At 42.7% G+C, this 13,623-nt stretch overlaps 1 protein-coding gene across 29 annotated transcripts in view; it reads left to right on the forward strand.

Moving 5' to 3' along the window:
- Positions 1-13,623, forward strand: part of RBFOX2 (RNA binding fox-1 homolog 2) — a 169,633-nt gene that overhangs the window by 123,634 nt on the left and 32,376 nt on the right. For 25 of the 29 annotated variants that reach the window (XR_012586164.1, XR_012586157.1, XR_012586152.1 and 22 more), the window contains one exon: positions 243-389. Coding sequence is in view for 20 of the 29 variants with exons in the window: in XM_074580245.1 (XP_074436346.1) it covers positions 243-389 (147 nt within the window). In the remaining 9 variants the exon portion in view is untranslated. The remainder of the gene's footprint in view (positions 1-242; positions 390-13,623) is intronic. The other 4 variants (XM_074580063.1, XM_074580100.1, XM_074580275.1 and 1 more) reach the window with 1 other exon arrangement.

Below are 13,623 nucleotides of genomic sequence, written 5' to 3' on the forward strand. Positions count from 1 at the left end.
AAGCTAAAAGGTGATTTGAGGGGAGGGAGGCTGAGATCTCATTACTGTTTACTCATGGAAAGGGAGGGGAAGAACAATAGATCAATTATTAAGCATTACTGGCTTTATCAAAATAATTGTCAAGTGCTCAGATACCACAATCGCAAGTGTAGTACTAATACCTAAAAAGAGATAGATAAAGCATGTGAAAGGAATTTGTGTGGTTTCTATTAATGCACACACTTTTGTCTTTCTGATTTCAGCAGACAGAAGGAGGGGCACAGACAGATGGACAGCAATCACAGACACAGAGCAGTGAGAATACCGAGAGCAAATCCACTCCAAAACGACTTCATGTGTCTAACATTCCCTTCCGCTTTCGAGATCCTGACCTTCGGCAGATGTTTGGGGTAAGTTACCAGCACCTTTTATGGCATGTCAGGTTCTCCTTTCCCACAGCTGGTACACGCGGTGCTAGTGTATTCACGTGAAGGAAAGTCCTTTCCTCTCAATTTAGTTAGTACGCTCTAAAATATTTGCAGGACTAGGACAATTAGTAGTGTTTACCTCAGCTGGTAAATACATACGAGAATTATAATTATGTTGTTCATATCAAGATGTTGAGTGTAACCTAACAATTGGTTTGGAAAAAAAAACAACCCACCAAAAATCAGAACTTGACCTTATTTCCCAGTAAAGACTAGGCTTAAACACAGACTTAATATATCCCTTGCAAAGTGCTGTTTTTCAGTTGCTTAGAAACTTGTTGAAATATTTATGTCTTTCCTCATGATCCAATTCTGTGATGAAAAATTGCTGCAAGGAATTGGCCGACTAGCTACTGCGTGTGGAAAAGCTATTGCAAGTCAGATGGTATTTTACATTGTGTACGATATACGTTCTGTTTCTTTTGACCAAATAGCTTGTCTTCCTTAATCTTTGTATGCTATTCATCATTCTCAATTTATAAGCTCTTTGAGGAAGAGTTTGTTCACATGAGTGTAGGTGGTGACTCATTCCATGTGGACACAGAGATAAGAGTTGGATGCTTCATCACCTAACCTTCAGGTGAAGTTAGGTGGTCATCATCAGGAATCCTTGACTTGTTGATATGATGGTAACATCCTTGGTTGATGGCGTGTTTTAAAGTCTTCAGAAATATTTCTCATTATTTATAAAGTTAATAGACTTTAAATGTTGCTACCTGTTTAAGATGCAGTGCAGAGGACTCACGTCAGGAAAGGTGTCAAATTAATGGACTTCAAGCTTAGACGGCTATAAATGAGAGCAGAATTGGGCTTATCAGTTAATCACTTGGACAGTACAAAGTGAACAAAGTGTGCAGAAATGTTAAAAATTTCACTGATGGTCTTCAGCAAGAGTCCAAATTCCTATATATTGTGAGAGATCTTTGCTCTTTGTTCTTGAAGCTTTTTGTGTCCATAAGAAACTATTTTGCAGATGAGACCGAATGGAGAAGAGTGGTAAAAATGCAGGGGGAGGAAGGGCTGCTATTCAGAGGGACCTGGCTAGGCTGGAGAAATGGTCTGACAGGAATCTTAAGATACTCACCAAGAGTGAGTTTCAAGCCTTCCACCTGGGAGGGATTAACCCCTGCAGCAGTACAGGCTGGCGGCTGGTTGTCTAGGGAGATGCTCTGCATCAAAAGATTTGGAGGTCCTCATGGATGACAAATTGGACTCAAGCAGCAGTGTGCCCTTGCGGCAAAGGTCACCAACCATATCCTGGTCTGTGACAGTGAGTGTAGCCAGCAGGCCCAGGCAAATGATGCCCCACGTCTTCAGCAGTTGTTAGACGGCATCTGGAATACTGTGTCCAGTTTGGGCTCTCCAGGGCATCTAAGTGAAACACTGGAGCAAGCCCAGTGGGCACCACTAAGATTGTCAGGGGACCAGAGAACATGGCATGTGAGCAGAGTCTGAGACCTGGGCCTGTTCGGCTTTGAGAAGAGAAGGCAGAGGGGACCATATTTTTTTTGTCTGCAACTACCTGATCAGAGGATACAGAAAAGATGTAGCCAGATTCTTTTCGATTGTGTGTAATGATGAGATGAGAGACAACAAACACAAGTTAGAGCATGGGAAATTTCAATCAGATATATCGAAAATACTTTTTTTACTGTGAGGATGGTTAAATGGTGGAATGTGTTGCCCAGAGTGGTTGTAGAACCTCCATCCTTTGAAGGTATTTGACTTGACTGGGCCAGCCTGGCCAACCAGATTGCATTAGGCCTGCTTTGAGCAGGGGTTGTGCTAAATGACCTCTGGAGGTAGGTCCCAGCCAAAATTATGATACTGTGATTCTGTTGCAAGAGGCCGGGTTTCCTTGTTTTTCATACATTAGATTGTCACACTCTTGACATCTGTGGGAATGTTTTCAGGGTGCAGCTCATCTCCTGGCAGTCTGTGATTGCTGAATCTTCTCAGTCGCCTGTTCTGCTTTTGTGTTTTTTAGCTTGCTTTTTGCTGTTGTGGGGCTGTGCGGTAAGCAGTTCCGTCCGGTTTGGATAAACCGGTTGCTGAAATCACAGCCAGTTCTTGGACCACCTGCTACAATCTGTATTTAGCACGTCCTGCTCTGTGCTACTGCTGCTCCCGTCTTCTGGGAGCTGCATCGCTTACATAAACTGTTCCCCGTTGCTGCTGCCCCTTCCCTTGAGGCCAGTGCTTGGCTTGACGACTGGCCGCTTTCATGTTCGTTCACCTTGGTGCATTTCCTCCCTGTGCTGCTGGTGTGGGGGATGTGGATGAAATGGAAATGACAAGAACATCCCTGTCCTGGTGACTCTTCCCTCTGCTTTGCACATGAGGACACCCAGGCAGTGTGAACGAACTGCTGTCCTGAGAAGCGATTTATAGAAAATGCGGCGTAACTGCTTGCATTAAGGTTTTCAATCCTTTTTTGGGCCCAAATGGTTGTCCCATAGAAGAGGTGGAGAAATATGCCATGTGAGTTGGTTTCTGCTGTTCCCCAAGTTATTTGTTGTTGGTTTATTTTTTCTATAAACATAATCTGGACTTGAAGCACAGTGATATGATTTTAACTGGGGTAACCGGCATATTCCCTATGAAACCTTTTGTTAGTTCACCTGGCCCTGTGTTTGCTGAGATGTATGCCTACCAGAAGAGCATTTATCTTTTGGGACATAAAAAACCCGATATGCCATTCTCCATAATAGAGAACTTCACTGCTTTGCCAACGAAATAATCAATGGTTCTCACAGATCTCCCAGTTTCTCTCACTGCTGCTTCTCTCGGCATGCTCGGAGCCTCAAGCAGGAGAGCATTTCTCTCTGAATCCTCCTCACTCCTATTTCTTTTTCAGGATCAGGATGCTTTCCCTTGGGTGACTCACTGAAACCTACCCTTTCTCCTACACGGGACTCAGTCTGAGTCTTCAGCTGTGGCTAGCTTCTAACCCCCATCTTCTCCCTTTCCCTTCTGTGTGTCAGGTCACATCTCCTCAACGTCATATCTGAGAGACTCAAAATCCTTGCCTGGAGTGATTTTCCCAAGCTACTGTACAAAGAGAGGAATTGGGTAGACAGCAAAGCCGTGGAGGAAGAAATAAATGTGATGGTAGGGAAGGGGGTGAAGAAGTCCCCTGAGGATGGAACAGCATGCGAGAGGTCAGCCCAGTCCTGGGGCACAGAACATTAGCTAATGCTTTCATCCAGATTTGAGTAGAGGTGGACTTCAGACATGTTGTCCTGTGTGTGATTAAATGGATATTACATAACGTTTTCTAAAACATCACGATTTGTGAGAGCTGCAGACATAAGGATTTCCTGACAAATTCAAGTTATTCAGGTTTCCAACCACCTCTCATCTATTATGTGTTTCTAACAGGTCTGTGAGAGATCCTCAGGAATGGAACAAACATTTCCTTATGTATATGCTTCTTATAGGGAGGCAAGTAAAATAGGCTGCTTAAAACAGGTAATATTTACTTGACATTTCATGATGCCAATAAAAAGACTTCCAGAAAGCTTCTAGAAGGAATAGGTCATTTTTTTTAATGCACACAGCTCTGCACCCACTGTGGAATAAATCAATAGTTGACCTTGTTCAAGCAGATAAAGAAGAGTTAATAGCTGACCTGAAATCCCACAGTTGCCTAGGTACCAGTGATTGTTATTTGTCTGTATTTACTTTGTGCAAACAGAATATGGCATCAGGCAGTAATGTAAGGAGCTTTAGAAGAGTCTGTTTCTTTGAGTTTAAACAATTGGCAGGATAACTGTCCGGGAAGGTACCTTTAAAAGGGAAGTGTTAATGGAAGCTATAAAGTATTCAACAAAATCATACTGATGGCCAAAAAGACATGATTCCACAGTCAGTGAAACTGTGTTAATAAAACACAAAGCATTCTGCACATTAAGCTGGGAGGATGAAGAGGAGGAGGAGGAAATAAATGGCAGTCAATATAATTGCAAACTTAAACAAAGAAGCAGGTGAGAAAGGAAATGTGCTAATCATGAAGGTATCAGTGATGTAGGTTCAGAGAAGGCGTCAATTTTTATGTGCAAAGAGAAAAGATCTAGGTGTAGGTCCAATATAAAATTAGGAAATAGTTGTGTGTTTGGGGAAAAACCCAACAAAACAAACAAAGAAAACAAAAAACCCAAACAACAAAAACCCCCAGCTTGCTGTGTTTATGGTGTAACAGGAGGTATTCGTACCATACCTGGTTTTGTATATAATTTATAACAAAGGAAGCTAAGACAGTGCTTGCTAATATTTAAAAACCAGCGTATCTAGATAAGGTATGTTCAAAGATAATAGCCAAAGAAAGAAGCTCTTTTATTCATTAATGTTAATTTTTAGCCAATTCTTGTAAGCTAGGGGAGTTGCAGAAGGCTGGAATGCTGCCCACCAGGATTCATTATTGAAAAAAATGAAAGAGATGGCCCAAAGAGCTACAAACTAATTATCCATATGTTGATCCAAGATAAAAATAATTTTGGAATGTTTTAAAAAACATTAGAATCTGAAGAAACCATTTAATGTCTATTCAGTGTGACTCTGTATGTGGTAATATACAACTTTTTAGACAAATATTGTCTTGCCTGTTTTGACAAGAGTGTATAAAGCAATACTGATACAGTTGAACATTGCTCAACCAATTGAATTTGTCCAAATGACCAATTTCAATTTTTAAGAAAAGGAATACTTATCTCAAATAATCGCAACACACATTAGAGGAATTAAAAACCTCGCTGACGATAGATAATAAAAATAAAAGTAGTTATTAGGGAAACATCAGTGATCAAGACTGTTTCTAGTGTCATTTTCCCCAGGGATCTGTTTCAGTCACAGTCCTGTTCCGTATCTGTATCAGCCCATGGAGACAGTACTATGAAAACCTTGCCAGTAAGGTTTGCGGTTAAAAAACTCAGGAGGATGAAAGAGAAAGATAAGGTTACTGTTAGAGAATGGATTGAAATGCCTGGTTAACTGACAACAAATCCAACAAAAACATGTTTGATGCAGCTTAGTGCAGAGTACTGAGTATGTGGGAACCGAGTTCTGCTTGTAGGATGGAAAGCTTTCTTTGGAAAACACGGATTTGGGAGAGTATTATTGATTATTGAAGATAGTTGCTTCAACAACGCAAAGGGGGCATGTATCAGGTTGAAAGAGGGATGCTATCTTGCTCATGTTTAAAGTTGAAAGGACCATGACTGCATGATTTTGTTCAGTTTGCGGCTCAATTTAGGACCTTGAAAAAATCTAGGGCTTGGAAGATGAGTAGCTTTTTAACTGTACGGTGTTGGCTACATGATTTACTCATCTTATTAAAGAGAGGTTGGAGATGACAAGTCTGTTCTGTACAGGTGCTTATGCATGGATGATACCTACTAATAGGGGGCTTAGGCCTTGTTTACAGTCATAATAAGATTTTCCAGTTGGAAGCTGAGATTTAACACAATTAACCTTGAAATAAGAGAAAATTCGTAGTCATTTAGGCTAATTTAAACAATGGAAAACTTACCAGGGAGTAGAAGAGTTGCCATCAGTGTTAAAAACAAGTTAGCAACTCTTCAAGATTTTATTATCCAGTTTCTGAGGGACGTTCTTTGGATAGCGCGTGTAAGAACTCTGACATGATGGTAGTAGTTTTCTCCTTAACTGCTGTTAGGCTGTCCCCTTCCTTACTGGCCTATGTATGCAGAAGAAAAGCTCGTGTTTCCCTCACGTGTTTCCAGTCCTTTCAGCTTTGTGGTATGATAATGTCTGTGCTTGTACCTCATGGCTGATAGCTTCAGTCCTTCCCTCTTAGGCTTCAAGAAGCAGTTTTCCTCCCAGTATAAAATTGACTGGGATACTCTGGTCAGTTCTGGACTTCAGAGTCAGATGGACTTCAGCGTCTCCTGGGGAAGATGGAGGCTGGGTTGGACTGCCTGCAAGAGGAAGAACCATCTGTTCTCAAGCTGAATCATTAATTGCCTCCACAAAAACAAGCAATGTGGATCGTTTTGGTAGTTCATACAGGTGTGTCTGCAGTAGATCCTTCTTACCTGTTTTGAGAGCAACAGTATGAAGAGTCAGAATTGACATCTCAGAATTTACTGTGGTGAAATGCTCTTTGCTCAAGAATCTTCAACTATTTTTAAAAAAGGAGATAGTGTAAGGTAAAAATAAGGACTGTTTTCATGACGATTGCAGATGAAGGTGAGGATAACACACTACAGGGTGTGAAGTCTCTCAGGCTCTGGCTTCAGGTGGAGACATTGCCTTCTTTACAACATGCTCGCTCCATGTCTACTACTTGTAGGCTGTTAACTGCTTCTGGTGGGGAACATCAACCAGCCCAGTTGATAAAGGATTTTTGTGCATTATCAGCTAAAGGAGTAATAATGCGTAGCTGTTTTAGATAAAGGTGACCACTCTGTCACACTTAATAACTTTCAGTTAATGAAGTTATTAATAACTTCATTTATTATAGGTGACAGAATGGTAGCTACCTTTATTTTTTTTTTTAACACTGGATTTTAAGGCGGGTAATGTTATCCTTTTCCTTCTCTAAGCATAATTCATATCTCTACTGTGAGATTCTTTATGGTGTATGTTTGTGGTAGACCAGTGCTTTGTATGACCCAAGCAACGCAACTCTGGGAACTCAGCTATTTTTGGAAGCTCATGTAGCCTTCGGATCTCGGCCTCTGGGGAGACATTTTGGCACTTAGCACTTCCTAAAAAATCTCAATGGATATAATTTCTCATCTAACTTCATTCTCATGTCAAGAGTGCAGAACACCTCCATGAGCCTATAGATGGAGGCTAAAGCAATAACAAGCTAGACTACAGCTCTTTCTCACCAAGAATTTGGTAGAATTTTAAGTCTGTATTTGCCAATGAATAAACTTAAATACACAAGTAATTCATGATACAAAAGTATTGGCAATGGCAGAAAACTACTCATTAGGCCTTAAGGTAAGTAGATAAATAATACAGTAGACCAAGAAGTTCTGACCTGCAGGTGTTGATGTAGTGAGGCCTGAAGTACAGCAGTAGGTAGGAAAGCTGCTGAAAGGGACTGCTTTCTGAGTGGGTTGGACATCTGAAGGAGGAAATCCTGTCTTCTGGGTATCAAAATGTATTTTAGGTCTTTCATGTCCAAATAGTGCTGGCCAGTGATGACACGTAACAGTATTGGAGCACAAACATTCTGATACAAGGTAGCCTTTTTGTGACAATTCTGATTTCCAAGCTCATCCTGCAATGAGAGAGCACTCCAACCCTGTCACAGGGTAGCCTGGAGAAGAGGAGGCTGAGGGGGAGACCTACAGCTACCTGAAAGGAGGTTGTAGAGAGATGGGGGCTGACCTCTTCTCCCTGGTGACAAGTGATAGGACAAGAGGAAACAGGTTCGAGTTATGTCAGGGGAGGTTTAGATTGGATATTAGGAAACATTTTTTCACTGAAAGGGTTATTAAACATTAGAATAGGCTGCCCAGGGAGGTGGTGGATTCACCATCCCTGGAGGTGTTTAAAAAAAGGGTAGATGTGGTACTTAGGGACATGGTTTAGAAGTGGTTTTTGTCAGGGTAGGTTAATGGTTGGACTTGATGATCTTAAAGGTCCCTTCGAACCTTGGTGATTCTATGATTCTATGATCTGATTTTGGGTAGAGTTAGAAGAGGCACTGCTGTTTATCCTGATGTGTTTCACCAGCGTGATTTCTGGAGTCACCTTTTGCAAGTGACTTGTGTGCTCAGCACAGCTTGAGTGTCCTGCTTTGTCTGCATGGCTGCGCTGGGGACCGTGGTACTTCTGCGCAGGGGTACTTGGACCTCTGCAGCTGTCAGCAGCTATTGCTCTGCAAAACTGTGTGCTGATGCCACAGGACACAGAAACTTCTGTAGTGACCGTCTGGTGGAAAGCAGTGTTGGCTGGATCATACTTTTATGTAAGATTTGTTTAGGTTTCCATATGAGTTACTGGAAGAGTTTGCAGTGAGAGTGGCCTGAACATCATTTGTGAAACGGTGCTGTGCTGTAGCTGGATTTACTTGCATAAAAGGCCTAGGTAAAATTAGATGGAGTTATCTTTTAAAACCCCAGTTTATATGGATTCAGTCTACACGTGCCAGTCCTCTCAAATTGAGCTCTGAATGTATGCTGCTTTTGTGGGCATGGGTCAAAGTACCTTTTCCGCAGCAGCAGTACCAGGTTACAGTGCAGTTGCACCTCTGGGGATGGCACAAGGAGCTGGAAGTGTAGATTTGGAAGCTGGCCTGCTGTTAAGATCTCTGGAACAGTACCCTGTGGTACTGTTCACCCCCATCTCACTGTTTTGTGTGAAAATCTTTTATTTGTGAGTCAGAGGATAACAAATGACTGAGAAACTTTGTTCCTTGTCAGTTTGTTCGCTGGGATAGCTGCGGTCTGTAAGCCCTGTTAGAAATCTGTACTCTTTGTGTGGCTTCCTTTTAAAGTCTGGTTTCTTAGAAAACATGTGTTTTGTTAGGTAAAAGGTCAACCCTAATAAGGGCTGCTTGGTGCTTGTTTACTGTCTGTTCAGTTGGTAAACAGTGGTAGTGCTTGATGCTTCCATCTTCCTGTCAGCAAAGCATACTGGTGTCACTTGGCTGAACGGGTTTGACTCTAGCAGGTTGGCCCCACTATTTTGAAGAGATGTGACCCAGCTTTAGGTGAGGAAGTTCATGTACTGATAGCAGCATAGCTCTGTCAGACCCCACGGTGCCATAACTAAGCACTGACTAATAACATGCTATGATGGAGCCAGCTGTTCTCAGCTGAAAGTATATGCCATGGAGCTGGGAGCTAGGGTAAGGACTCTCTCTGCAGCATGGACCTATCCTGCATATGAAATGCTCTTGCTCACGCCCTTCAAGCCTGAGGACCTGAAATGGTTTCCTGGCTTTTTGGAATTTCAGCCATCTTTGAGAATGGACTGTTTGGCACCTTCGACGTTTAGCTAGTTCACTGCACTCATCTCTACATTAATTTTGTAGGACCAGTGTACAGCTGGTTGGGCATAGAGCTCTCTTGTAGGAATGTGGGGTTGTTTAATGGTGTCTCACGTTACCTTTTGTTGTTCCGTGATTTCTAGAGAAATTCGTCTTGTTGTTTGCATCTTTAGGGTTAAGTTATTTGTCTGGCACGTTTTGGAGCTGGTTTTGAAAGCTCTAGACAGGGAGAGGAGGCAGGGCCAGCTGGAACGGAGCATACAGGAGGGGCCCTACTAAACTGTCAGTGCCTTGGAAGGCAAAAGCTCTCTGGTGCCAGATTGCTCAAATTTATTATATATAATGTAGTTATGGCCTCTGCTGGAAAAATCTGCTGCCTTCATGTCATCTGAGTGGAAAGAAACACACAGCATGCATATACCCTTCCTTGCACAATGCCCTTGCATCTGTGATAAGGTACATGATGTTCAAGCAAGAAAATTGTGTTCTGGTCATAGCTGATGTCTGTTAATATCTTTATGCCTCTTAAAACTGTTATTTCCAAGAGCCCCTGCTACCTTTGTAGAAGAGATGATTCTCATTTACCTGCTTTACAGAAAAGTAACTAAAAGCTGGTACAAGATCTCGCCAGGGAATGGAGTACTAGATGCTTTAGCTCCTATGCCACGGCATGACTTGGAGGTGTGTGTGTATGTATTGTCTTTCCATCATATGGCATGTACATGAGTTTATGTACATGAGTTAATGGAGAAGACTTCTTGCACAACCTGCCATGTGATGGGGGATGCTGGCTTCTTGGTCATATAGTAAGCTTTTAAAGTCATGGTGGGGAGCATTTGAGATGTGGGGACTTCTTCAGAGGCTGTGAACTCTGCTGAGGTTTTTTTTTCCGCTGCTGCTGTGCAGGCTTGTAAGTAGAAGTTCTGGGTAATCATTGAGTGAACAACTCAGGTCTGTAAGAACAGTGATTCATATCTTCAAGGTTAGAGATTAGAAGGTTAGTCTTCATGGATGACCTAATCATGGATCTTGTTTTATTTGGCTAGACAATCTGCCTGCTGAAAAATACAAACATGCCTGTATACATGATTTTAAAAAATTACTATGGGGGCATTTGGTGTTGACCCTTGTATTTAGATGGCCTAGCATTTTCCATACAAAAATTGTGACCTTTCGCTAAGGAGCTCTTAAAACTTCCATTGTTTTCAGTAGGCTTTTGACATTTGGTAGGGGAAGCACCATCAGAGAACAAAGTGCCTTTTTATGTTTCACTAAATTAGATTCAGCTTTGAAGGAGATATAAACTGGTAAAATGAACTAGTTCTTTTTTCCTGCTTTCATTCTTCGGGAAAATTCTGGCACAGTCCCCGAAAAAAAAGTGCCTCCAGTGCTGGACCTGCTGTAACTGTTGCAGCGGTGAGGACAAGAGCCATGGTGTTAGGAGCTGTCAGAGCAGCTGTGGCAACGGCCGCAGCAGAGCCTTGAGGAGCCCAGCACACATCCTGCTGCCTCCCGGCCATGCTGCTTTCTTCTAGGGGATTTCATGGAGCAGGAAACCCCTCGCCAGCTGACCAGGGGCTAACATCAGTTCAGTGGTTAGCCGCCATTGTCTCTGTTCCTTGTCTTGCAAGCAGGTCCTTCCCTCCTGCCTCTTCAAACACCCACAACTCCTAGGCAGAAAAGAGATTGGGGCAATCTGCATGGGTAGATGTAGCCTGTTGCAGTAGATGTCAAGCATGTGCTTGCTGCAGCCACAGGATTTGGTGATCTTAATTCTGTCATCTAGGAAACAACATACCTTCTTCATCTCCAGGGCGGGGAGGCAGCCCTGCCACCTCTCATGGAGCTAGCTAGGTCAGTCTATTTGCATTCAGCATTAACTGCCAGCATTTCATCAGCCACAAGAAATTAAACGCACAAGACAGGATTTCCTGTTGGTGTGGAAACCCTGCGCAGTGAGCTCAGCTGAGCAGGGCTGGCAGTAATACCCAAGGATCGGGGCCCAGCTGGGTGTGGAGAAAGGGAAAGGTGGCACAGCATAATTGTGCACCAGAAGCTGCACAGTTTGTTCTCTTTTAGTGAGACCTTACCTTGAGTACTATGTCCAGCTTTGGAGTCCTCAGCATAAGATAGGTGTGGACCTGTTAGAGTAGGTCCAGAGGAGGGCAACAAAGATGATCAAAGGGTTGGAGCATTGCTGCTGTGAAGACAGGCTTGAGAGAGTTGGGGTTGTTCAGTCTGGAGAAGAGAAGGCTCTGGGGAGACTTTATAGCGGCCTTCCAGTGTCTGAAGTGGACCTACAAGAAGGCTGGAGACGGACTTTTTACAAGGGCATGTAGTGATAGGACGAGGGGTAATGGCTTCAAACTGGAAGAGAGTAGATTTAGATTAGGTATCAGGAAGAAGTTGTTTGCTGTGAGGGTGGTGAGACACTGGAACAGGTTACCCAGGGAAGTTGTGGATGCCTCATCCCTGGAGGTGTTCAAGGCCAGGCTGGATGGGCCTTTGAGCCACTTGGTCTGGTGGGAGGTGTCCCTGCCCATGGCAGGGGGGTTGGAAGTAGATGGTCTTTAAAGTCCCTTCCAACCCAAACCATTCGATGATTCTACTGAGGTAGAAAATGGTGATTTTTTTGATAAATCTGAAGACTCTGAAAATAATTTTGGCACTTGCATTTATTGAGACCTTGGCTGTTTCAGCATGTGTGGCAAGGCTAGCCAGCTCTCAGGGACAGATCATGCTCTTGGGCAGGGTGTGCTGCTTTCTACTCCCTTTTGCTTCTCGGAGCTCACCAGACCCTTTGAACCACTTCAGATCAGTAAATCATTAAAAACTTTGTATTTATTCCTTTTGTTGGGCTGCTTTTTCGCGGGATTGGTGAGCTGTATCAGTTTATCTACAGGTGAGAATGAAAACTGGGGCCAGCTTTAGGAAGCTGGTGAGACCAGACGAGGAGTGACAATGGAGCAGGGACAGCCCTTCAGCAGCCGAGAGCTGTTAAATTGGTTCAGCCCCTGTCGTGTAACAACACTGAAATAGTCTACCAGGAAAGCAATCATGACTGATTTCTTTCATGGCAGTGCCCAAGCCATATGCAACAAAGACAATAAAAGCAATCAACGGCTAATCTCCTTTATAGACAAACCCACACCAAGTGTGGGATAGAAATAGAAAAAGTATTTTAGCTGTGATTGGCACAGCAGTGGCCAAAAGAGGATCCAGCATGGATGAAGCATAAGCTGTTGAGATGTTGAGGTTTCAAGGAAGATGCGTGTTTACATTAGCATTATTCAAACTTCGTGTAACGTGGGATATTGTGAATTCCATTGTTCTTGGGATGAATAGAAGATAAAGTATTGTCCTTAAACAATAGAACAGTAAAAACAACATCTGTGAACCAACATTTATAAAAGAATACGACTATCTCCTTTTTAAGAATGGAGAATGGAAGCAGACAGAATCTATAGCTAAAATTGTTGGAAGCGTTTTGTTTGCTTAAAGACAGTTGTGGAATACTTGTTCAAGGGACTTAATAGCTTTTTATTGCTTTACATATCCAGAGCTTCTCCTCAGTCATCATGGCTCACTGTTGTAAATGTTCTATGTTTGCAAATCTGGCCACAAGTCTTTCAAGCAGGGCACCCACAAAATCAGTATTATACCCATTTGACTCCGAAAGGAAATGTTAATTAAAAAAAAAAAGGCAAATACTATATTAAGAGTACCATAGCAAAGTGGAGAGTGCCCCAGCGCCTGGAGGCTGCAAAACCATCCTTTCTTTTTTTGTTGACCCTTCCTTCATTTGCTACCACCTCTAAAGCTTCTCCAAGCAGTGAGATCAAAACCATGGAAGAAGTTTATGGAAGCTTTCATAAATAATGGGGTAGGAAAAATGCTCAGATAAAGCATTTGTCTGAGTGCAGTGTGCATCTTCAGAATGAAGGCTGCTCCATATACATGCTTTTGAAAATGAGATCTTAGACCTGTCTTTCTGGAGAGCAGACCTCCAGTTTGGAAATACAACTTTGACGCTTCTAGAAGACAGAGCATTGCAGGGCTCTGTTGAAGTGATGCTTTTACCTATAGGTTACTGGTTTGAATCTGGCCCGTTCAATAAAAATATTTCGATCTGTTCCAAGATGAAGGATGTGATCCATGTATGGTTCCACAGAGCGTGGCAAATCTCCT

The sequence above is a fragment of the Larus michahellis genome, chromosome 1 (assembly GCF_964199755.1).
Source record: "Larus michahellis chromosome 1, bLarMic1.1, whole genome shotgun sequence".
NCBI classification, from domain to species: Eukaryota; Metazoa; Chordata; class Aves; order Charadriiformes; family Laridae; genus Larus; species Larus michahellis.